General features: G+C 41.1%; 1 protein-coding gene across 1 annotated transcript in view; it reads right to left on the minus strand.

Moving 5' to 3' along the window:
• LOC134211567 (uncharacterized) overlaps nt 1-27,102 on the minus strand; it is a 722,476-nt gene that overhangs the window by 354,614 nt on the left and 340,760 nt on the right. Inside the window, exon 4 of the mRNA XM_062688552.1 lies at nt 19,073-19,380. Coding sequence (XP_062544536.1) covers nt 19,073-19,380 — 308 coding nt within the window. The remainder of the gene's footprint in view (nt 1-19,072; nt 19,381-27,102) is intronic.

Below are 27,102 nucleotides of genomic sequence, written 5' to 3' on the forward strand. Positions count from 1 at the left end.
TGAGGATTTTCAAAACATTCTTTAACAAATCTGAGGAGTTTTATTGATTTTTTCCATTTTAATATTTATTTTTTATCGTTCCCCCCCCCCCTTGACCTTTCGAAGACCAGTATAACATAATTTAAATTAAATATTCGTAACGGCCTTACTGACATAAAACATCGTCAAAAATGTGAACATCATTATTACTTAAGCACCCTAAATTCCCTTCCTTTCCTATTGTATAATTTTATTCCCCAACTTTCGGTTCCCTAAAACTAACATAATGTATAAGAATCAAGATACTGTATTATAAAACTTGATCTCGGCTCCGTAACGCTTACCGCCGTTGCCTATCAAATAGATGAAAGGTAAAAAACTATACTATTATGATGTGTCACAAGCCATCACGGGTTATGAGCCCTTATTGTCGGTTTCGGAAGGGTGGATAATCCCCAGACTGGTAAGAACAAGTGTTGACCAATCACAGTATATGGAATTTTATAAGGATAGACTTAAGATGCAGTCAGCAATATTCATCAGTAAAAAAACATATGTAAAAAACATATATATGACATACGATAAAGGCAAAACATACCCCACTACAACCCGAAATAACTTCGGGACCAAGTGGCAAATGACTTGAGTCACTAGTCAAAATCTAGAAACCTATTCGGTTCTTTTAAGGAAAATTATAAAAATCGGTTTATAAACGCAGGAGATATCCGATTTTTAAGTTAATTTTAATCCCTCTCGTCAGACGTATAAGGGTTAAAATAAGATATTTAAATTAGGACAATTTGAACTATTATTACAAAATCGGTAAGTTCTTTGCTGAAATTTCGTAAATAGATACACTTTTTTATCTTTATTAGAGTAAGTTTTAACTTTTAATCTAATTCTTCACTTCACCAATACTTAACCTACATTCGGAAAAAGTGTTTTACTTTACCATGATTCGGTGAAGTTGAATTTCAAGTGTGTATGTGTTGTTCACTCGGTTGTGCACGTGGCATACGAACAGCCCCTGATCGAATCGACCACCAACCTAATCCTCCATAATGCATTCATGGACGACCAACCATTCCGTGCTTTCCATTCTCGTCTGACGCCGAGACGAGAACAAAGGCAACGTGAAGTGCGTTGAATATATTAAATTCCGTAACGGTCTTTCGTTTGAATCTTTAATTTGCGCTAAACGAGTCTCCCTCCGCCACATGTCCTTTTTGGCAAACGTTGGTTCCATTTGCTTTTATGGCCGCGGGGGAGCCGTGGTTGCATGCTATCTAGGGCTATGGAGCTCCAAGTACAGGTTCGGTCCGGAGACAGTGACAGGCGGAACAAGGCACCGATATCGTTCCAAGGAGCCTCACCGTTTTCAGTTGCATCGTTTCAGAAGTAGTCAATTGTCAGTTAGGACAAAATTGAAGAGCGAGAAACCGCAAGTCAGCACAAAATTATTTTAGATAAAGGGAAGTTAAACCGAGAGCTGCTTCTTTCGCCTCTTAACCACTTAGTCGGTCCATATCTTCCACTTTTCATCGCTTTAGAGAAGAACTTGACTATTCAGAGATGACACACAGTTGGGTCTGGTCATTCAAAAGTGCGTGAAAAAACACAACCTTCATAAAACTGGTTTAGTTTTCGTCATTATGCACTTGGAAATAATTCTAGGAGCATTTTTCGAATGAGCCCAAATAATTTTAACCTTAATTTTTGGAACAACAATTCAGCTCTTCAATCAAATAGTGTTGTTTAACTAATGTGCCCAACATAAAAGGTGGATTTTGCTCTATCTGGTATTCAGTTGATCGGAATATGCTAAATAGTGAGATTAATAGCCGTTTCGTATTTCGACGTCAATTATTCTTAGAATGAACACCAAGGTGGCTCAAACATGGATTTATTTCTTCTATTCTGTAGTAAATACTTTTTAATTTCAGGTTGCAAATACATGGGGACCCAATACAGCGGATTTTTCCCCAATATGTAAGGTTGTCGTTTAGACAATTTTTCAATAAAAAATCAGACAATTTCAATTTCAAGTGCATACAGTCTAAAACGGCACAGTTCTCTTTTGAAGTAACCGATCACAGTTATATTTACAAACATCTAGTTAGAGATACAGAGAAAAGATATCTATATCTATCAACCCAATATCTATCTAGACCCAACCAGCAGGCCATACACATGTGTTGTAAAGAAAGCTTGCGAAGTTGTATGGTCTTATATACAATATTTGTATAAAAATCTAGCAGTTTCGTACATTTCAAGTTGTTATGCGGATTTTGAAAGATTTCTAAACACAATTGTAAAACAAATCTTACAAGTGCACTCTGGTGGGTTGTATCGTCATTGTAATATTTGAATTGAAAATTTTAATTTTATATCTTGAGTATGACAAAGCACATAATAGTTAGTAATTCATAAAACTTAAAAGCGATTGTGTGCCGTAAATCATAAATTCGATTTCCATTCGAGCTGCTCAAATTTTGGAATTAATAAAAAACGTTATGGAAATGAACCGAAATCTTATTGTTTGTAGCGCCACTGTGCAGTGGTATACCATGTCCACGTTGCAAAAGACGTTGCGTAACGAAGCGGAAGTGTGTGAGTTCAAACGTCAAAAGAAGCAAATTCCATCACAATAGAGGAAGATTCTACTCGACAGGCTGCTCTGCCCCTGGAAGTAAGTTAAGCGTGTTCAAGTTTACTCCGTTGGTGGCTTTGGTGCAATAAACTTCTGACATATGTTGCTTCATTGCTACTGTCTTAGCTTGTTTTCTAAAATTATGTAGCATCGTAAAGTTCGATAGATTGAATCCATTTGAGCCATCGTCAATATCAATATCTTGACAGATACGTATTTCGACTTCAACAGTAAGGCCGTCTTCAGTGTCTCGTACTTGACTCGCAGTCGAGATTATCGGTTTTATCTGAGACACAACCGTCAATTTTACACAGGAATACATAAACTGTAAATAATTTAATTTTGAAATTCCGAATATGTTCACTGACGCTGATCTAGGCGTATCATTTCTGTACCATTTATTATAAGAGAATGAGAATGTGTGTTTTTCACTAGACGTCACAAATTATTTGCGATTGTGTCGTGTTTTGTAATTTGAAGAAACTTTATTCAACTTTCTCTTGTAAATAACGGCGAAACAAACAAGGATCGATTTATTTCCAATAATGCACATTTCCTATTACTAAAAGCAGTCCAAAGTCAGAATCTTGTGAAAAAAATTCTCTGGACTGCTACTGATGCCAACGTGATTTGAGAGATCATCCCTGCGAATAAATTTAAGCAGCGTTTCCCTCCGACGAGCGTTTGCCCTGCTACAGATGCCAAGACATTTCATTGGTTTTGCACGGTTGCACTGACATCGAAAGAACAAAATGCGGTCCCAGGGAGCCGACACCAATGGCACCGGTCACCAAAGAGGCAAGCCTCGATCTCCAATTGCAATCGGATACTGGCCAACAGAGGTCCGGTTTTTGCGGTCAATGGGCAGAACGACTGGAATGAAGCATCGAATAACCAAACCTTATGTTCGGTTTTGGAGTGGTCCTATAGCCTTCCATAGACATAGTTTACAAAAAAAGAAAAAAAGTTTCACAATTCTGCGAAATACCAACTTTGTGAATAATGTCTCGAAGAAGGATCCCAGTTCAAAACCCTTTTGGAAATTAGCAAAAAAAAAACTTTAGAAGACAAAAATATTGCGTTTCTGCTCAGTAAGCAGACCGTTCGAGCAGTCTGATTTTATTTTGTTTTGATCTGTGTGTTCGGAATGAAAATCAATCAGTTCCTGTTTATAGTGTTTCTGCCCAGTGAGCAGATAGTTTACACGGTCAAGTGAGTAAATTAATTGGTATACGATCGTCCTGTTTTTGACGGTCAGTGAATAACTCACTGACCGTGCAATTCAACGTGTTTTGAATATGACGCGAAATATTTGCAAGATCCGGGTTACTTTGTTCTGCTTTGGAAGGTTTGTAAGTAAATTATTGTTTATGATTATATTTCGATAGCTTTCAAGCATATACGAATAGAGCTCCTAATAATTTTCCTTACCCACTGACACAATCTTTCCTTCTCACGATATCTATGAAGGTAGTACCTTTTCGGCTCAAATTCCGAACATGACTCATATTCCAAACACTCGCGTTTAAATGACCATTTGGCATTATTCGTGATATTTTCTACATAGGATCTTAAATTCATTTGTGTTCTTGATCCCCAGTGCGAAAAACCAATGGAAGTTTTAATTTCAGGGTGCTAAAACGACAGTGTTCTGAATATGAGTCATGAGCATTTGAGCCAAAACGGTATGGGTTCCCTGCATTTTCACTAGTAGATGTTAAACCAACATTCCTTCCCATCCTTCTTGTGTGACCCTAAATTGCCGAAACGAAGTTATGACAGCGAATCTCCGTGCATGCGTGTGCACGCCGCGGAAGGAGGACTGGAAGGAGGCAAAGTCATGGCTTGCTGCTCACCGATTGACGCGCTGATGTGTGATTGTATTAACACACACGCTGGAGGCATTTTACTCAAACCCCACTTTTCCCTTCCTTATTTAAATGAGACGAAGGTGAGCATCGGTTGCCTTAGACGAATCCAAGTAAAAATACGAAGAAGACACACGACGGTGTTAACTTTGACAGATCCTACAGCACAGCATAGGAAGATCATTTCAAAATGCTTATAATAAATTCTAGACAAAATGTAATTAAAATATGATCGATGTATGATACGGAAAAAGTTCCGAACTGTATGATAGATACATTTTTGGAAAATATTCAAAAAATTAAGATAAGCTTCCCGATATGTAATTCAGAACTTTTACCGTACCGTACATCAATCAGATTTTAATTACATTTTGTCTAGAATTTATTATAAGCATTTTATAATGATCTCCCAATGCTGTGCTGTAGGACCTGTCAAAGTTAACACCGTCGTGCGTCTTCTTCTTATTTTACTTGGATTCGTCTATTGAGCAACCGGTTAACTCCATTGAAAACTGCACACCAAAATAAACTTGACTCAACATCATGGTTTTAATATCACATCAATGATTCAGAATGTGGATTCTCAAACTGTGTGTCGTAAAACGCGATTCATATTTTCGTTGGATGATTCGAGAACAACACATTTATTAAGCCAATGACCTTCTTTTGTTTGTCAAATACAATGACAATTTCTTCCAAAAACATTCCAAATCTTATCCAAATGCAATCCAAAACTAAGTGGTGTTGAACTTCATTACTAATAAGATTTAAGAACCACCTAATAATGATAGGAAAATCCATGCTTATCCAAATTCAATCCAAATCCAATCCAAATCCAATCCAAATCCAATCCAAATCCAATCCAAATCCAATCCAAATCCAATCCAAATCCAATCCAAATCCAATCCAATCCAAACCAATCCGAAACCAAACCAAATCCAATCAAAAACCAATCCAAACCAAACCAAATCCAAATCCAATCCAAACCAATCCAAACCAATCCAAACCAATCCAAACCAATCCAAACCAATCCAAACCAATCCAAACCAATCCAAACCAAACCAATACAAACCAAACCAAACCAATCCAAACCAATCCAATCCAACCAATCTAAACCAATCCAAACCAATCCAAACCAACCCAATCCAAACCAATCTAAACCAATCTAAACCAATCCAAACCAATCCAAATTTAATCCAAACCAATCAAATCCAAATCCAACCAAACCAATCCAAACCAATCCAAACCAATCCAAACCAATCCAATTCCAATCCAAACCAATCCAAATTCAATCCAAATCAACACAACCAATCCAAACCAATCCAAACCAATCCAAACCAATCCAAACCAATCCAAACCAATCCAAACCAATCCCAATCCAATCCAAACCAATCCAAACCAATCCAAACCAATCCAAACCAATCCAAACCAATCCAAACCAATCCAAACCAATCCAAACCAATCCAAACCAATCCAAACCAATCCAAACCAATCCAAACCAATCCAAACCAACCAAACCAATCCAAACCAATCCAAACCAATCCAAACCAATCCAAACCAATCCAAACCAACCAAACCAATCCAAACCAATCCAAACCAATCCAAACCAATCCAAACCAATCCAAACCAATCCAATCCAAACCAATCCAAACCAATCCAAACCAATCCAAACCAACAAACCAATCCAAACCAATCCAAACCAATCCAAACCAATCCAAACCAATCCAAATCCAATCCAAACCAATCCAAACCAATCCAAACCAATCCAAATTCAATCCAAACCAATCCAAACCAATCCAAACCAATCCAAACCAATCCAAACCAAATCCAAACCAATCCAAACCAATCAAAATCCAATCCAAACACAATCCAAACCAATCCAAATCCAATCCAAACCAAACCAACCAATCCAAACCAATCCAAACCAATCCAAATCCAATCCAAACCAATCCAAACCAATCCAAACCAACCAAACCAATCCAAACCAATCCAAACCAACCAAACCAATCCAAACCAATCCAAACCAATCCAAACCAATCCAAACCAATCCAAACCAATCCAAACCAATCCAAACCAATCCAAACCAATCCAAACCAATCCAAACCAATCCAAACCAACCAAACCAATCCAAACCAACCAAACCAATCCAAACCAATCCAAACCAATCCAAACCAATCCAAACCAATCCAAACCAACCAAACCAATCCAAACCAACCAAACCAATCCAAACCAATCCAAACCAATCCAAACCAATCCAACCAACCAAACCAATCCAAACCAATCCAAACCAACCAAACCAACCAAACCAATCCAACCAATCCAAACCAATCCAAACCAATCCAAACCAATCCAAACCAATCCAAACCAATCCAAACCAACCAAACCAATCCAAACCAATCCAAACCAATCCAACCAATCCAAACCAATCCAAACCAATCCAAACCAATCCAAACCAATCCAAACCAACCAAACCAATCCAAACCAATCCAAACCAATCCAACCAATCCAACCAACCAAACCAATCCAACCAATCCAACCAATCCAAATCAATACAAACCAATCCAAACCAATCCAAACCAACCAAACCAATCCAAACCAATCCAAACCAATCCAAACCAACCAAACCAATCCAAACCAATCCAAACCAACCAAACCAACCAAACCAATCCAACCAACCAAACCAACCAAACCAATCCAAACCAATCCAAACCAATCCAAACCAATCCAAACCAATCCAAACCAATCCAAACCAATCCAAACCAATCCAAACCAATCCAAACCAATCCAAACCAACCAAACCAATCCAAACCAATCCAAACCAAACCAACCAAACCAATCCAAACCAATCCAAACCAATCCAACCAATCCAAACCAATCCAAACCAATCCAAACCAATCCAAACCAATCCAAACCAATCCAAACCAATCCAAACCAATCCAAACCAATCCAAACCAATCCAAACCAATCCAAACCAATCCAAACCAATCCAAACCAACCAAACCAATCCAAACCAATCCAAACCAATCCAAACCAATCCAAACCAAACCAACCAAACCAATCCAAACCAATCCAAACCAATCCAAACCAATCCAAACCAATCCAAACCAATCCAAACCAATCCAAACCAATCCAAACCAATCCAAACCAATCCAAACCAATCCAAACCAATCCAAACCAATCCAAACCAATCCAAACCAATCCAAACCAATCCAAACCAATCCAAACCAATCCAAACCAACCAAACCAATCCAAACCAATCCAACCAATCCAAACCAACCAAACCAACCAAACCAATCCAAACCAATCCAAACCAACCAAACCAATCCAACCAATCCAACCAATCCAACCAATCCAAACCAATCCAAACCAATCCAAACCAACCAACCAAATCCAATCCAAATCCAATCCAAATCCAATCCAAATCCAATCCAAATCCAATCCAAATCCAATCCAAATCCAATCCAAATCCAATCCAAATCCAATCCAATCCAATCCAATCCAAATCCAATCCAAATCCAATCCAAATTCAATCCAAACAAGCTAGCCAACAAGTCCAAGCTAATCTTACGCATAATGAATTCGAACTTCCGAATAGCTTTGTAAGATCCGGCACCCTTATTAATTTTTCAAATTCCAAGATATCTGCTCCTACAGGTAATCCCGCTATGGCTACTAAGTCAGTACATTCCAAAATAAATTTCTAGATAATTTATTTGGCTTTCCGAACAGTTTCGAACAGTACAGCATTGGATATTTCTCCATTTCTCTCAGATTGCGTTATATCGTAGCTCAATTAGTAGTCTCATATAGGGGAAACTGGGGTAATAAGCACCCCCGGGGCAAAACGACCCTTTGGCATTTTTGAATACATTTTCGGCAGTTTCTCGAGAGTATTTACCACAGCGCATGTACCGTCGTGCGGGGCTTCTTTTGACTCCGGGGGCTACTTTGGATTTTTGATTTTTTGAAAAGATTAAACGGAAAAAATACGAAATTTAAAACAGAAAGTTGCCATCCAACTAACAACAAGACACCCGATTGGTGATAATGACAATTTTATAGTAATTTCCGTTGTAATTCTTGTTTTAAAATGTCCAAAGTAGCCCCTGATTTGTCAAAAGAAGCCCCGCACGACGGTAGTTCGGATCTCAAACTACCAGTCCAGTAGCAAACATTCTTGAAAATATCTCTGGAACACTGCTAAAAATGACAAAAGGTCGTTTTGCCCCGGGGGTGTATATTATCCCAGTTTACCCTACGTCGCCAAGTGGCAATGAAATCTAAATTTGTTTTAATCAAAATCAATGCTCGCAGGACTTTGAAGTAAACCATTTTCGTTGGCAGGTAATCATTTTTTCTTGGATGCGCATGCCAAACAAGCCGCAAAAGAGAACCAACGACAATGCTTTGTTTTTGTCGTAGATAATAATGACAAAGATCCGAAACATTTTGTCAGCAAAACAAAAAAGAAGACAATTTTGTTGCTAACTTTTCATCCTGTTGCATTCCCTCTAGCGTAAATTTCGGTTTTATGCTATCATAGTTTCTACTTTTATGAAAATATTCAAGAATCTAACTAGGATTACAAAATTAGCAGCGTAGGTAGTGAGCTAATTCCCGTCGTAGTAGGTAGTGCTTGGTTTTCAAATCTAATTTATACGCTATCCCAACTACTTACTCTAACGCTATCCCAACTACTTAAGTTGTATGTAACACGTATTTTAGAGTTCCTAGTTTTCATTGTGTACTATTAGCGCATTGAACAAATCATAGTTTATTGAGAATCGGCAATCTAAAACACCCTTCAAAATTTTTAAATTTGTCTTATGAAAACCTGTTTACGTCCATGAGAATTTTCATTCGTCCAGTCTTAAATTCGATGGATTGCTGTCAAAAAAATCTGTTGGTATTGGTGTGCGATTTCTACAAGTACACCAAATTAGTTTTTTATGCGGTATCATACCGTGTTAAATAAAAATAACATAAATTCAATTAATATTGGCATGTTCTGAATATGATATGTGTACATTGTGAAACATAGAATAGAATATGTGTATGGAGCATGTTCGCGGTTATCCAAGAAACACCTGAAGTGGAGGCAATCAGATCTTTACGCGTAACCAATGATCTACAGGCCTGTTTTGTAAATGTAATGTACCCGTTGAGGTACATATGATAGAATCTGCATATGGAAGATCTTCACGTTTATCCAAGAAATCCCTGAAGTGAAGGCCATCAGGTCTACAGGCGTAACCAATGATCTTCAGGCCTGTTTTGATCAGGTCAAAAGGTCTGCAGGCATAACCAATAATCTACAGGCCTGTTTTGTAAATGTAATGTACCCATTGTTGTACATATGATGGAATCTGCATATGAAAGATCTTCACGGTTATCCAAGAGATCCCTGAAATGAAGGCCTTCAGATCTACACGCGTAACCAATAATCTACAGGCCTGTTTTGTAAATGTAATGTACCCATTGTTGTACATATGATAGAATCTGCATTTGAAAGATCTTCACGGTTATCCAAGAAATCCCTGAAGTGAAGGCCATCAGGTCAACAGGCATAACCAATGATCTACAGGCCTGTTTTGTTAATGTAATGTACCCGTTGTGGTACATGTGATAGAATCTGCATATGGAAAATCTTCACGGTTATCCAAGAAACCCCTGAAGTGAAGGCCATCAGGTCTACAGTCATAGCCAATGATCTACAGGCCTGTTTTGTAAATGTAATGTACCCATTGTGGTACATATGATAGAATCTGCGTATGCAAGATATTTGCGGTTATGCAAGAAATACCTGAAGGGAAGGTCTTCAGGTCAACAGACATAACCAATGATCTACAGGCCTGTTTTGTAAATGTAATGTTCCCGTTGTGGTACATATGATATAATATGCGTATGGAATATCTTCACGGTTATCCAAGAGATCCCTGAAGTAAAGGCCTTCAGGTCTACACGCGTAACCAATGATCTACAGACTTGTTTTGTAAATGTCATGTACCCATTGTGGTACATATAACAGAATCTGCGTATGAAAGCCGTTCGCGGATATCCAAGAAATACCTGAAGTGGAGGCCTTCAGGTCGACCCGCGTAACCAACGATCCAAAGGCCTGTTCTGAATATGTAATGTATCCATTATGAAGAGAGCATGTACCATATTTGAAATCGGAAAATGGATCTTAAGTTCCGCGTTTAGATCGAGAGACCGTACTCTAGGAATTTCTTGGATGACCAAGAACATATGTTGTGAACACATTCTGTTCTTTGTACTACAGAAAGCATGTACCATATTTGAAACCGGAAAACTGATCTTTAGTTACGTGTGTAGATCGAAAGGCCTTACTCCAGGGATTTCTTGGATGACCAAGAACATATGTAGTGAACGCATTCTGTTCTTTGTACTACAGAGAGCATGTACCATATTTAAAACTGGAAAATTGATTTATAGTTACGTGTGTAGATCGAAAGGCCTTACTCCAGGGATTGCTTGGATGACCATATGCTAAGAACACATTCTGTTCTTTGTACTACAGAGAGCATGTATCATATTTGAAACCGTAAAACTGATCTTCAATTACTCGTGTAGATCGAAAGGCCTTACTCCAGAGATTTATTGGATGACCATGAACATATGCTAAGAACGCATTCTGTTCTTTGTACTACAGAGAGTATGTGCCATATTTGAAACCGGACAACTAATCCTTAGTAACGCGTGTAGATCGGAAGGCCTTACTCCAAGGATTTCATGGATGACCAAGAACATATGCTGTGAACGCATTCTGTTCTTTGTACTACAGAGAGCATGTACCATATTTGAAACCGGAAAACTGATCTTCAGTTACTCGTGTAGATCAAAAGGCCTTACTCCAGGGATTTCTTGGATGACCATGAACATATGCTAAGAACACATTCTGTTCTTTGTACTGCAGATATTGCTACCATATTTGAAACCGGAAAATTGATATTCAGTTACGCGTGTAGATAAAAAGGCCTTACTCCAGGTATTTCTTGGATGACCAAGAACATATGTCAAGAACGCATTCTGGTCTTTGTTCTACAGAGAGAGCATGTTCCATGAAATCGGAAAATTGATCATCTACGTATCCTTTCTCTGTACCACAAGGAGCATGTACCATACTTTAAACAGGACTGCAAATCTTTGTTCCTGAGCTCAAGCCATTTCTTGGATAACTGGATGACTTATCTGTGACTTCATGAAGAATAACTATCATTTCGGTCAATTTTGAAAGTCAAATTAGAAAGTTTATTTCGGTTCCAGTTAACAAAAATTTCCTATTGCAATCCCATTTCGACCGCATAAAAATGGTTTCGATTGTGCTGCCATTCAGTTAAATGCCTCAGTCTGTCAAACAACTAACACACATGCTTAACATGTACGTGGGTAGTGCTGCCAACAAATTTCTATTATGAAATTATTTCTCCTGTTTCAAACTTTTGGAATAGTAGAAAATTTTAGTATGAATAACGAGTGTGTATGAACAATATTTATTTGGAAGACTTTACTTTTATTACGCTAGCGGAAAATAATTGAAAACCTACTTTTATTGACTGTATGATGTATTATCAAATGTGTAACATAAGATTATTTCAGTTCAAACTGCCAGTTTGGCAACGCGTTTTTCGACTATAAACAAGGCGATGAAGAAAATAAATTTCAAACGCTCTAAAGTTTGAAAAAACAGATCATTTGAACGCCTTCCGGTAGTTATTTTACAATTATTTTTCACTTGAGCAATAAACATTGCTTTTATTTAGTGCGCAGTGAGAAAACTATGTGAAAAAGTGCGGTGAAAATCAGTGAATAACGTTGATTTTGATGACGGTGTTGCGCGTCTTCTACAGCAGTGAACGAACTGGATTTTCCTTCGTCGCACGGATAACGTAGGAAATCGTGCAAAAAGTCACAGTCGCAAAGTTAAATTTAACTGTATTTCAAGTATGTAACACCGGAATGTAATTTAAATGAATGCAGATCGTAGTGTACACTTTTTTCTATCTCGCCATATGATTAGTTTATTATGTTGGTTTACGATTCGCGAGTATTTAGTGATTTAGAATTTGATATGACGGATACTAGCGCCATGGACGAATTAGCGCATAACCCTAATCTCGGAAATATCAGAGCGTGCAAGGCAAATGATTCTTGTCATATTGTGTTTGGGTTCTGATAAAGGTGCGTTTGTCAGTAACAAACTCTGTTGACGGCAAAGCGTATATTGTTGGGCGTTGCTCGAATATTGATTTCCTGTCCGTTGATCTTCGTTGCTTCTTCGGCCACCTTTCAGAAACGCCTTATAGTTTTGTAAACCACAAACCATTTCCACCGACCTTCCAGACGCGCATTGTAATTTTGCAAACCACAAACCAATTTCTTACGGTCTTCCAGGCGAGGCTTTGATGTTCTTAAAACCATAAACCATTTTTCGACGGTCTTCGGGACGCGTCTTGTGATTTTGCAAACCTAAATGTATCACTCGTCACAATTGAATTCAACTCACCTCATGAAATCAGCGACAGGATCCAAAAAATAGATTGGCAGGATCGCCAAATGTGTGACCTTAAATGGCCGGAACAAAGTTATGACAGCGACTTTCCGTGGATGCGTGTGCACGCCGCGGAGGCCTGACTGGAAGGGGGCAAAATCATGGCTTGCTGCTCGCCAATTGACGCGCTGATGTGAGCATCTATCAACACACATTATTGGCATTTTACTCAAACACCACATTTCCGTGACTGTTACGACATAGCCAGGTATACAACTGCTACTGTATGGGAAAAGGTACTAATCCCAAGTACCATTGAGCATTGTGTAGTCTTCCACGATTTGTACAATCACAGCAGTTGATCAGCAGTTTGAGAGAGCCATGATTTTATTGATGATCAGGTCACGCGAACGTTTAAAGGCATTCTCAGTCAAGATAGTGTTTCTAATGTTTCGTTTGGAACTTACTTGGATGAAGTGCGAATTATCACCAAACAATTTAAATATATAAAAGCTATACTTATCAAAAAACTTTAATTTATTTGAACAAAAATATCTTCAATTGGAACACTTCCCAGATAAATAGAAAAAAGCCAAAGTTGTTCCAATTTTAATGCGGGCCAAATTCCAGCTGAGGCCTCTAATTATCGTCTAGCAGGTTGCTTTCTTCAATAAGAAAACTGTATGAAAAAAATGTTTCAAATTGAATGATGATTGATGATTCATATTAATGACAATTCATTTTTTGCTGATGGGCATGGGCATTCAACCACTCATCAGTTATTACGAGTTACGAATTCAATTCGACAAAACATATATGAAGGATATTCGACTGGAATGGCTCTCTTGATACATATAGAGAAAGCATTTGACAGTGTTTGGCATGAAGGCTTGATTGTAAAATTGATGAATTTTAATTGTCCTCTGTACATTGTAAAACTGGTCAAAAATTATTAATCAAATCGCTCAACTATCAGAATTCAAGCTAGAGCTAGTGTTTTCCAAGGTAGCATACTGGGGCCCATATTGTATAACATTTTTACTTCTGATTTACCTGATTTACTACCAGGGTGTCAAAAACGGTTGTTTGCCCAAGACAACTTCCAACCCGAAAATTTCCTAGACCGGACCGGGAGCCGAACCCAACCACCCTCAGCCTTGCTTTGTAGCCGCACAGTTTACCGAATGGCTAAGGCCCACTCTCCTTAGGCACACTTAGTCTAAGTGATTATTGCATATAATAGACCTTTAGCAAATAAAATTAGTTAACAGAAAAGTCCTGTTTACTCACATTTTAAATCACACCGTTCAAATCACCATTGCAACCACTAAGTATAGTATTCATCTTTGAACTACGTATTAAATATGTGCAAGATAGTGCGAAGAATGTTTGCAGTTTATGAAAATGTCCAGCTTCTGTTCGATTCAAACCTCGGACACCGGTGGGGTTGGATTCATATTTCGGACACAAAGATTCAAACTTCGGACACCTGATTACACAGAACTAGGAAGAATAATTGAAAATAATTCGCACTGTACAGCTCAGACTGTCTTTTAATAATCTCGTCGCATTATTTTTACATGTCTTATTAGAATGTTACTATACTAAAACAAGCTAAAACTATTAGTCCTTCAATTGCAGCTTGACGAAACATTTCGATGAAATATTTCATATTTTTTTCCATACGAATTGAAGCGTCCGAAGTTTGAGTGTGTCCGAAATTTGGTTATCCACGGTGTATAGAAAATACATAAAGCTTTGATAAAGAACATTTTGAAAAAAATACTACAAACTTCGCTACTTTCGGTGAAAAATTAATGGAAGAGATGCTGCAGGGGATCAGAGAAACGACTGGTATGACGGCGAATGTGAGCAGTTAGTGGAAGAGAAGAATGCAGCATGGGCGAGATTGCTGCAACACCGCACGAGGGCGAACGAGGCACGATATAAACAGGCGCGGAACAGACAAAACTCGATTTTCCGGAGGAAAAAGCGCCAGCAGGAAGATCGAGACCGTGAAGAAACGGAGCAACTGTACCGCGCTAATAACACGCGAAAGTTCTATGAGAAGTTAAACCGTTCACGTAAGGGCCACGTGCCACAGCCTGATATGTGTAAGGACATAAACGGGAACCTTCTTACGAACGAGCGTGAGGTGATCCAAAGGTGGCGGCAGCACTACGAAGAACACCTGAATGGCGATGTGGCAGACGAAGATGGCGGTATGGTGATGGACCTGGGAGAACGCGCGCAGGACATAATTCTACCGGCTCCGGATCTCCAGGAAATCCAGGAGGAGATTGGCCGGCTGAAGAACAACAAAGCCCCTGGGGTTGACCAACTACCAGGAGAGCTATTTAAACACGGTGGTGAGGCACTGGCTAGAGCGCTGCACTGGGTCATTACCAAGATTTGGGAGGAGGAAGTTTTGCCGCAGGAGTGGATGGAAGGTGTCGTGTGTCCCATCTACAAAAAGGGCGATAAGCTGGATTGTAGCAACTACCGCGCAATCACATTGCTGAACACCGCCTACAAGGTACTCTCCCAAATTTTATGCCGTCGACTAGCACCAACTGCAAGGGAGTTCGTGGGGCAGTACCAGGCGGATTTTAAGGGCGAACGCTCCACCACGGACCAGGTGTTCGCCATTCGCCAAGTACTGCAGAAATGTCGCGAATACAACGTGCCCACACATCATCTATTCATCGACTTCAAAGCCGCATATGATACAATCGATCGGGACCAGCTATGGCAGCTTATGCACGAACACGGTTTTCCGGATAAACTGACACGGTTGATCAAAGCGACGACGGATCGGGTGATGTGCGTAGCTCGAGTCGCACGGTCATTCTCGAGGCCCTTCGAAACGCGCAGAGGGGGACGGCAAGGTGATGGGCTTTCGTGTATGCCATTCAACATCGCATTGGAAGGGTAATACGAAGAGCAGGGATTAACACGAGTGGTACAATTTTCAATAAGTCCGTCCAGCTATTTGGCTTCGCCGACGACATAGATATTATGGCACGTAACTTTGAGAAGATGGAGGAAGCCTACATCAGACTGAAGAGGGAAGCCAAGCGGATCGAACTAGTCATCAACACGTCGAAGACGAAGTACATGATAGGAAGAGGTTCAAGAGAAGACAATGTGAGCCACCCACCGCGAGTTTGCATCGGTGGTGACGAAATCGAGGTGGTAGAAGAATTTGTGTACTTGGGCTCACTGGTGACTGCCGAAAATGACACCAGCAGAGAAATTCGGAGACGCATAGTGGCTGGAAATCGTACGTACTTTGGACTCCGCAAGACGCTCCGATCGAATAGAGTTCGCCGCCGTACCAAACTGACAATCTACAAAACGCTAATTAGACCGGAAGTCCTCTACGGACACGAGACCTGGACGATGCTCGTGGAGGACCAACGCGCACTTGGAGTTTTCGAAAGGAAAGTGCTGCGTACCATCTATGGTGGGGTGCAGATGGCGGACGGTACGTGGAGGAGGCGAATGAACCACGAATTGCATCAGCTGTTGGGAGAACCATCCATCGTTCACACCGCGAAAATCGGACGACTGCGATGGGCCGGGCACGTAGCCAGAATGTCGGACAGTAACCCGGTGAAAATGGTTCTCGACAACGATCCGACGGGCACAAGAAGGCGAGGTGCGCAGCGGGCAAGGTGGATCGATCAGGTTGAAGATGACTTGCGGACCCTCCGTAGACTGCGTGGTTGGCGACGTGTAGCCATGGACCGAGCCGAATGGAGAAGACTCTTATATACCGCACAGGCCACTTCGGCCTTAGTCTGATTAAATAATAATAATAATGCTGCAGGGGAACACAACACGGATCCAGAATGGTCTGTTTTAATGCTCCCCGAACGGTAATCAATTCGCTCCCTGATTACGATACCGGTGCATTCCCTAGTCATTTGCCATGGGAATTTTCCATCTCGGAAAATCTAATATCTTTCCGCTTCTTTCAAAGGAATCTACTCGTGTACTAAAACTATTCTTATTATTTCTCGCTCTAGCAACGACACCACTTCGCTACAAGTAACTAAGGTGGGAGAAAATGGCATTCCTGTTCACTGATGTGTGATGCAAACTCCGTTGAGCTATGTTCAAACATATGAGCAGCATTCACAACAGACCAATGTGCATTGCTGACACGAAGTCAGCTCAATTTCCCGTTCCTGAACAGAAAAATTTGTTTTCGCGTCAATCCATTCTTGTCGTACAAAAGCGACGAGTTCTATCCACATTTCTCCCTTGTTTATTTTCAATTTTTGTCCAGTGTCACTACCGTAAAGCCATTGTTATCCCGAATGAATCCTATTTTTTTTATCTCACTCCCTACAAAAATACAAAGAGGAAAGGATTTATAAAAAATGCATCACAAAGACACGAATCTGTTTCAAAGGAACTTGCTCCTTTGGTTCTCGCAGCTGGTGGAAGCTCTCGCTGCTGTCGGTATGCAGGGGAGGGAGATCTAATATACACTTCGTTTTAGAAGTTTTCTTTTCTCCAATAACAGCTGAAGAGCCTTCTATTTGAGCTTTTCCACAAACCATTCGAGAGTATACTATGTGCAAATGAGATTTTGTTTAACCTCAAACTCTCGACTCAAACCAATCAAACTCAACTGGAGCTTTTCAAACCATTTTCCCCGACGTTGCTCGTAAGGGCTGAATGCATGGCTCCATGCATTATGCATTGCATATATATGACTTAGGTACACAGATGCATATGCACTGACTGGAAGCACCGTTTGGGCATGCAAACTAAATGGCAATCATCAGGACACATGCATCCCATTCGAGACTCACTGTCGGTAGTGGCTTGGTAGTAACATCATCCACGTTGTTGAAGCAATATTTGCACGTTGGTGTCATGTGGCAGTTGCACTACGACACCCCATCCGTCAACGTTGTTTTAGCTGTGAGTTTTCATTACAGCTGTAACTCTCTGCAGCTAAAGCTAACATATGGTGCCACATTCATCCGAGTGGGATATTTATTTGATAAATCCCGAACTTTTTATCTGAGTTTCCATTAAAATGCGATAAAATACCACGATTCTCAAATTTATATGACATTCTCCGGAATAAATGAGCGGAATAGTTGACGCACCAAATTTGGATTTTCCAAATCCAACTTTCGGTGTAAAGTTCCCCTTACTGCCTTTCTCATATACCAAGGAGTAAGGAAAACTTACTTAGGACCGACTTGAAATATTTCCGTCCTGATATAAACAGCTGTCGCTTTAACCTGTGTGATCAGTAAACAGAAAACGTTAGCATATAGCTAAGAATTGCAATGAAAGCACACCAGGAGGGTCAAATAAATGAAAAATATAAATAGGTCAACATCAGAAATAAATGCTGTACATATTTGGTTTTATTTCTTTTGTATAACGGAACTCTTTGAAATTCTTGAAGGATCTGTATAAAGAGTTAGTTCGGTATGTTTTGATTAAATAAAAAATGTATCAAATAAATATTCCTAACAGTGCAGGCACCAAGTTGTTATTTTATTTCGCTTCCTACACCCAAGTATTTCCTAGAAAAAAGGACATAAAAGAGAGCAAATTGCAAAGGAGACAAGGCTACAATGTTGAATGAAATGAACGAATGAACTCTTTCGAGAACGGAATTTTCTGACACCGAATGCTTCATGTTTACAAGATATCATTTTGGACAACTGCTGCGATGGCCAAAAATAGGCAACTCTATTATGCATAATCTTAGGTTTGCAGATTACGAAGCTATAAAATGTTTTTTTTTATTTATTGGTAAGCGAAATGTCAACCAAATAGCCGAATAAAACAATACAAGTCCGTAGTATGAAACACGGTTGAAGACATCAGCTCTTGACGATTTTACTCTACAGAACACTCTTCAACTAGTTCTATTTATACGGTTTACCCCAACCTACTAAATTTCTTCCAGTTTTCAGACAACAGCTCTGCAAACTGTTTCACCTTCACCCTCGAACATGACATGCGTCATTATTCGACAACGAACCCGTTCCATCTCACAAAAGAAAACGAGAAACTCATACTCACACTTAATATACTGCTCGTTCCGTGCGATGACTTTTTCTGCGTTCTTCCGGGCGAGAAAAAACCATTCCGATGTGTTGCCCAAGTAATGGTACTCGGCGGCTAGGTCCTTGGCGAGGGAGGCACCCTGGTCCGGGGGCGGCAGCCGGTACGCGAACGGGCAGAATAAACCCTTCTTCGCTGTGTGCTGGTTCCAGTCGAAGCAATTTCCGGCGGCGAAGATGTCATCGTCAAACTCTACCATCGACAGAACGGATGCGTGGAGAAGATGTTCCGACGCCTGGACCGCCGGTGACGCAAACTTGAAAACTCTGCAAAAGAAATCGAGATGGAATAGAAAAAGAAGGTGAAGAATCCTGTCTGAACATGTCAATGGCTTGTTCATTGAATGAACAACGTTTTTTGTGCAGTTGACGAATCGTTGACGCAGCAAAAACCGGAATCAGTAACACTTCACTTATTTTCAGTTTATTCCGTTTCTAAATAAAATGAGCAAATGTACCACAGAGAAAATGTACTATATTTCCACGGGAAGTTGGAATCTATATACATAAAAATGAATTTCTGTCTGTCTGACCCTTATAGGCTCGGAAACTACCGAACCGATCGGCGTGAAAATTTGTATGCAGAGGTTTTCGGGGCCGCGGCGGAAAGTTCTTAAGATGATTCGAGAGCCCTCCCCCCTTTGGAAAGAGGGGCTCCCATACAAATAAACAAGAAATTTCTGCATAACCCGAGAACTAAACAGTGAAATAATCAATTTTATGCGAAACGAAGTTCGTCGGGTCTGCTAGTTTCTAATAAATATAGATGAACTGTTCCGATTTCCATCTCACTGTACATATATCCATCTCATCGCTAAACAAAGAAATACGGCACAAAATTCGACGCTTCTTTTTGTCAACATGCGTGCTCACTGCTGAAAAAAATCACAAAAATAATAAACAAACCCAATTCCTTTCCATTGCTTTGCTTTTGATGGGATGGAAATAGGAGCTATGAGATGAAGTGGCGAACCGCTCCCCTACTTCGGAATTTCTTACGAATAGTCTCAGAGTTCTCACAGAAAATTCTTTGAAATATCCGCGAAAAGCTTTTAGAAGTTTTCACGCGAACTCTCTGGAATTTTTACAAGAAATTCGCCTGAATTTCCACGAGAAATTTTCCAAAACTTCCAAAGAAAACTCTCCGAAAATTTCACACCAAACCAAAAGTGCTGTTTGGCCAAAATAATTGCTAGAAGAAGGGCTATTCGACTGAAAATATTATTTGCGGGTAATATCTCCAGTCCCAGATCTCCAGTAACAATCCAGGAAATTACCCAGTTTTCTCGTACAGCTTTCCTTATCCAGATTTTTACGTCACCCAACGGAACGGATGACCTAAAACGCCTGCCCTGATATCCGTCTCCGGCAAGGTGATCTGCCGTGATGTTTCCAGGCACACCGCAGTGCCCCGGAATCCAAGCGAAGGTCGTGTTCAGGAGCATGTTCGCTAAGATGCTCTGGCCAGGGGTGCTTAGGCTCATCGCTCTGGTTGGTTGGCGAAATCTCTGTTAAGGAGCTCGGTCACCGACCTTCTAAGAGCCATTGAATTGTCACCCCTGCGGAAGTTGCTAGCTATGGAGCTATTTATAGTGGCTGTTGAGGAGTGCCAGCTCCTCGCTCCATGCCAGTGGACTTGCATCACTGGGGGCAGATCGACGCTGAACATCGTGCGCAGAATCCGGTCCCCTACAGTGAGGAGAGGGATCCTAAATATATTCTCCGGAGGTGGCTGCGGTGAATGAGGCGGCTTTACGGCAGATGGCCACCACCGGTGTCGAAAAGGCAAAATGCCTGTCTCAGTACAGGCAGACTCGGCTGGTGTTGACGGAAAGAATCCTGAGGCGGCACAAACGTAGGAATCAAAAGTCGATGACAAAGTTTCGACGAGGTTACGGTGGGCGATACAGGCCAGTTCCAGGCCTTAGAATAGGCTGCTATCAATGATAGCCTCTCCGATCTTTAACCGGAGCTCCCTGTTGTTGATTCGATGACAAATGTTCGACAGGACAATGTTCGAACCAGGTTGACCAATATTTTTGTTGGGGATGGGCTGGTCACCCAATTTAAGGCTCGGTCCAGATAGTTGATGTCTCCACATGCAGACATATCCTCGTACGCATTGGCTGGCTGTCATAGTAAAACCCAACGGGTTAGTTACCAATGAGTTAGCTCAACGGAGGATGACACTGACCGCGGATTATGCCCTAATCCGTGTACGACCGGGCGTGTCGCCAACGACGATCAACAGAATATCGTCTGCATATACGTAGATATATATGTTAGGGGGAGCGAACGAAACACCCCATTCATAGTTACGAGGAACAACGTGACGAAGAAAAAGAAGAAGAGAAGAAGAAGAATCATGACTTGAAAAGAGCGCCCTGTGAGGAAATTACGGACAAAAGCAAGGAGGTTGCCGGAAAATCCCCACTCTTTCAACTGCTGGTGGACGTAAGGGATCCAAGTCCTGTTGAAGGCCTTGGACATATCCAAGGAAACTAGATTCACGTGCTTTCCGTCGTTGTAGGCGTTGTGCAGTACATCTCCAAGGTATGCGAAGTATGTTCCCGTGCCGTATCCAGGTTGGAACGCGTGTTGGCGGAAGCCGAACCTACCATCGGCTTCTAATTTATCTCTCAGACGACAATTCACTAACCTCTCAACGACCTTGGAGACACAAGATATTAGTGACATAGGCCGGTACTTTGTGACATCTCGGGAGGAAATGTGTTGTTCTTGGGGATGGGTACAACGATGCTTTTCCGCCACTCGTCCGGAAAGGTTTGATTAGACGATGCTTGGTTGATCAACTCCAGAAACTGGATTTTGGCGCAGGGAGGGCGGTTTTTGATCATGGGATAACCAATCCCATCGGGACTTGATGATTTTCCGTTACTCCTTGAGAGGGCGAACGACAGCTCAGTAGCGGAAAATGAAGAATTAAAGGCGGCAGGAACTCGAAAGTTGGAGAGAGACGAAGATCTGCTTGTAATAGTCCGCTGAAAATGAGCTGGATAGTCGTTGACGGAGACTAAACCAGCGAAATATTCCCCGAGAGCATTGGCCACCTCCGGGGGATCGGAGATGGTACGATCCAGTGCGTCGAGATGGATGAGGGAAGATCTTCGCTTACCGTTGAGTGTGTTCACTTTTTCCCAGAGTTCGGCCGCAGATTGGCCGGGTTTGACTGAGTCGAGAAAATCCTCCCACTGTTTTCTCATTCCTTCAACAATTCAACATTGTTTGCTACTGACCGCACACACGTTAATAGCGTTCGTCTCAGTGGACGAATTTCTGCGGTAAGCCCCTCAATCGACAGATTTCAAGTATGCCTTCCATGTCCATGCTTGATAAGACCCGAAAAACTTGTTTCAATAGGCATGAAACTGTTTTCAATGAAAAACATTGAGCTCAAGGGAACCTATAAATATGGGTACCGCATAATTCTTGCATCATTCCATTACCACGTTCTGATTGGTGCAGACACCAGCGAATGAGCAGCCGCTGGGTCTGCCGAGAAGCCATAAAATAGCGCAACGCGATTGTTCCGTTCATTCTGACCGGGACAAGCGAAGCAACTGCATCATCGATTGAACAGCACTTTTAATAGGAATGAAGTCTGCACCGACCGCTTTTTCGGCTCGTCACCATCGAAGCGACCATCATCATCCGAAACCTAGCCAGCACATCAGCAGTCCACCCTACAGACCCGACAAAGCAGCAATGCTGAGCAGATACCGGCAGCAGCAGCAGAGTCGAGCCGAGACCGGCCGGCATCGGTGCTGAGCCGAGACAGGCTGAAGAAAAGCCACATGATGCAGCATGTATGTCCAAAAAACAAACGGTTCTTCAGAGAGACAATAATAGAGATCAATATCAATGCTTTCAATATCCTTCGGGATAGAAATTGTACTTGGGTGCCAAATCCAATATTCTAGAGATAAAATTTTATGCGTGATTTTCATAAATAGCGTCAAAACTAACAGTGGATAATTTTTCTGATTTAACCGCGAAGTGGACGAAGGACTTCGCTTGACCATGCCTTTAAAGATTCATAAGATGTCCAAATCTCTCACATAATCTTATTTGGATAAAGAAAACACCGATTACAGCTAAAACATTAATAAACTATCAATCGATTTTTCATCAAATGTTGGATTTTTTGGCATTGATCAAGAAATATCTAGATAAACATTGTTTGCTACTGACCGCACACAAAGCGAACGTGACTGAATGATCGTCCCATGTTAGCAATTCTAAATCTTATCACCCGAAATCCCATGTCCGGGTGTTTCCTTCCTTCTACTACTACCAATGTTGTCTCAGAAAAGAACACGTACTTCCCACCTGAACTGCAATTCTAAGCTCGCTTGCCCGGCTTATTGGCCTGTATCTAGCGAAAAGTCCCGTTAGGAAATAGACGCCAGCAGCGAGCAACAAGCGTAAAAAAGAAGAAACCCTTCTCGAACGCGTTGATGATGATGACGCTTTGGCTGACAAAGAAGCGGGATACAAGACACTAGCTGATTGGCCCACCAATTGGGAAGCAGAGAAGATTCAAAATAAGGTATAAAAGAAAAGTGCATTCGCTCGCAGAGCATTCAGTCTTTTTTATACCATCACTAGAAATTCGCGGTTATTTGAAAAGATCGTTTTCTTACTTTTTGCACTTAGCCGAAGCAAACAGCCTTTTTCAAGGCTCTAAGAGTTAAAAATAATGTTCTCCTCCAGTCGCTATCGCACGGATTAGAGGGCCCTTCAGTGGAAGGGCTGAGATACAGTCTACATCCCCTGCTGAGCCAACTTTTGGTTTATTTCAGGCAGTCCTGGGAGGGTTGCCACTGTCGAGGCTAATATTTCGTGACCGGACAGATACTTCCTGAATTTTTTTTGATGATTCTTGTTCGAGGTAGATTTGATTTCTGTGTCGGTTTGATGAGAAGATTTTGCCAAGGAATGGTATGCAACTCCGATTATTTATCCAAAATAGTTGATGTGAGAAATTTGGACATATTATGTATCTTAAAGGCATGGTCAAGTCAAGTCCTACGTCCACTTAGCGGTTATGTCATAGACATTACCCACTGTTCGTTTTTTCTTTAGATATAGTCCTGGAGAGCAGTTGCCTTGTTAGGATGACCAGCGGGAAATCTACGCAGCGCTCGGAGAGCCTTTCTTCTCGCCTTAACAACACGGCGCGTGTCGTTCGATCACCAACGGAGTGCCGTTCGTCCGGGTCGAGTGCTAGTTTGTGGTATGCAGGCAACGTGTTTTCAATTCAAATTTGCGTCGTGTGTTTCGCTCAAATTTGCTTCGAAGGTGGTGGTCATATGCCTCCTCCCAGTCGGCTCTCAGTTGCTCATGAAAAGGTAGGTGGACATATCCCATTTAAGAGATGAGAGTATGGACCGACTGGTTGCGGACACGTCAATGGCAGTGGCCGAATGGCCGTTAAAGAAGATTGGCAATTCGTTGTTCAGAGCTACTAGGTCCGCGTTCTCGAAAAAGTCGAGAAGAGCGATACCACGGGGATCAGACCTACGATCGCCCCAGGCTGGATGATGCGCGTTCATATATTCCATGAGGTGGACAAGGGCAGGGGAGTTGTTGATGATATCGCTTACCTTTCTTTTGATGCCTGGTTGAGGGCCGCAGCGTAAGTAGAGATTTACCAAGCTGACTTTATAACTACCCAAAGACCAAAGACTTTTTCAGCAAAATGGTTTGTTCGGCCAAACAACTTTCAGTCCTGTGGCCTTCCAACAAATGATTGTCGGTCGAATGACTTTCAGCTGAACGGCTCTTTCCGCCGTTTGGCCGAAAATGCTGTTAGGTCGAATATGTCGTTTGAAAGAAAGGACCATTTGTTTGTAAATGTCATTTGACCGAACGAATCATACGGCCGAGAATTCCATTTGACCCGTTCAGGATTATATGGCCAAACATGTCATTAGACAAAATAACTAAACGGCTGAACGGTTTTCAAAAAGTTGATTTTATCAAGAAGTTTTTTGGAATTTGGATTTCACCTGGAAATCCTTGCTCTGCGATTACATTTGCCACTTCTGAATACTCTCGAATCGAATTTTAGGCGAGACGAAGTTCGACGGGTCAGCCAGGGCGTCACCCCCCTAAATTGTGGAAAGATTGAACGGGTACTGAAATGAATTCCCTCAAACATGTGCACTTTACGATCCAATCATATACAGAAATAGGTGGTTGAAATTCAAAAGATTCCCAAAACTTATTAGGGCATCCAGGATCCTAATATATGAAAGTTCAAAACAACTCGAAACATTTCGGGCTAAAAAATTCTCCTTGAAATCCTTCTAAAAGCTCCCCTGGGAACCCTGAATTCCTCCGGAAAGTTATCCACAAATTCCTCTGAAAATCGTTCGAAAATCCTTATCATGTGATTGTAATTCCTCCTTATCTAGAAACCCCCCACTAAATTTTTTTAAAGAAATTCACGAGGAAATTCCTTGAAGATTTCATTTCTTCTCTCCAAGATTTACTTCTAGATATTTCTACGGCTATTCTCTCTTCAGGAAGAATCCAGCATTTCCTTCAGGCATGCATTCGAGAGTTCCGTCAAGAATACATACGGAATTTCTTCCCAAAATTCTACCAGAAGTTTCTTCAAAATTTTATGACGGAAATCCTCCGATTTAGCTCCATAATTTCACTTGTAAATCTTTAAGAAATTCCTTCGGAAATTCTTTTAGGAACTTCTCCGGGCATTCCTCTCGGAACTCTTCCTTTAATTCCTCCGGGATTACGTCCAGGAAATTTTCCGGGAATACCTCCAAACATTCAATAGCGAAATCATCTAGCATTCCAATCTGGAATTCTTTTCGCAATTACTTCAGAATATCCTTCATGAAATCCTCTAGAAATATCTTCTTGAATTTCTCCTGGAATTCGTCCAAGTATATCCCCAGAAATTCTTACAGGTATTTTTTCGGGAGTTTCTTCAGGTACTTCTCCAGGAATTCCTTCAGGAATTTCTTCGGGAGATTTTCCGTGGAAGTGTACTAGAATTTCTTCCAGACCTAGCTCACTCGGATATCTGCCAAGAGTTCTTCCAGAAATTTCTTCAGAACAATCCGCAGAACAGAACTTCAGAACAATTTCTGCATTAATTCCTCCTGGTATTTTTTCTGGGAATTCCTTCAGATATTTTTTCGGAAATTCCTTTAGGAACTTCTCTGAGAATTATTTCAGGACTTCCATGTGGGAATTCCTGCGGAAGTGCTTGTGGGAGTTACTCTGGGAGTTTTTCCAAGAAATTCTCCGGTAATACCTCCAGGAACTTCGCAGGGAATTCCTGGACGATATTTGGCAGGAATTTCACGAGAAATTGGATTTCGGAAGGGTATTCCACCGGATGTTCCTCTGAAGTTCCACCAGTAATTCCTTCGGGAATTCAATCAGGCTTTCTTCCAGGAATTCATTTAGCATTTCTTTAAGCATTTATCTACAAATTCCTCCAGAAGTTCATCGGAGAATTTCTCTGGGAGTTTTTACGGGAATTCCTCCGGGAGGTTCATTTAAGAATTCTTCCAGGAGTTCCTCCTGGAATTCTTACGGAAGTTTCTTTGAGAGTTCATACTAGAATTCTTACGAGAGTTCCTCCAGGATTTCCTCCGGAAATTCTTCCTGTAGTTCTTCAATAAATTCCTCCAGAAGTTCCACCGAGAATTCCTCTAATAATTTCTTCGGAAATTCCTATAGAAAATCCCCCGGGAGTTCCTCCGGAAATTACTCTGGGAGTTCCTCCGGGAGTTCCTTTTCAGAGAAACACCCGGAGAAACTGCCGGTGAAACTCCCGGAGGGATTCTCGTAGAAACTGCTGGTGGATCTCCCGGATGAATTTCCGAAGGAACTGCCGGAGGAGCTCCCGTAAGAGCTCCTGGAGAAATTCCAGGAGGAACTCCTAGAAGAATTCCTAGAGGACCTCCCGGATGAGCTCCCAGAGAAACTATC

Source organism: Armigeres subalbatus, chromosome 2, assembly GCF_024139115.2.
Source record: "Armigeres subalbatus isolate Guangzhou_Male chromosome 2, GZ_Asu_2, whole genome shotgun sequence".
Taxonomy (NCBI): Eukaryota; Metazoa; Arthropoda; class Insecta; order Diptera; family Culicidae; genus Armigeres; species Armigeres subalbatus.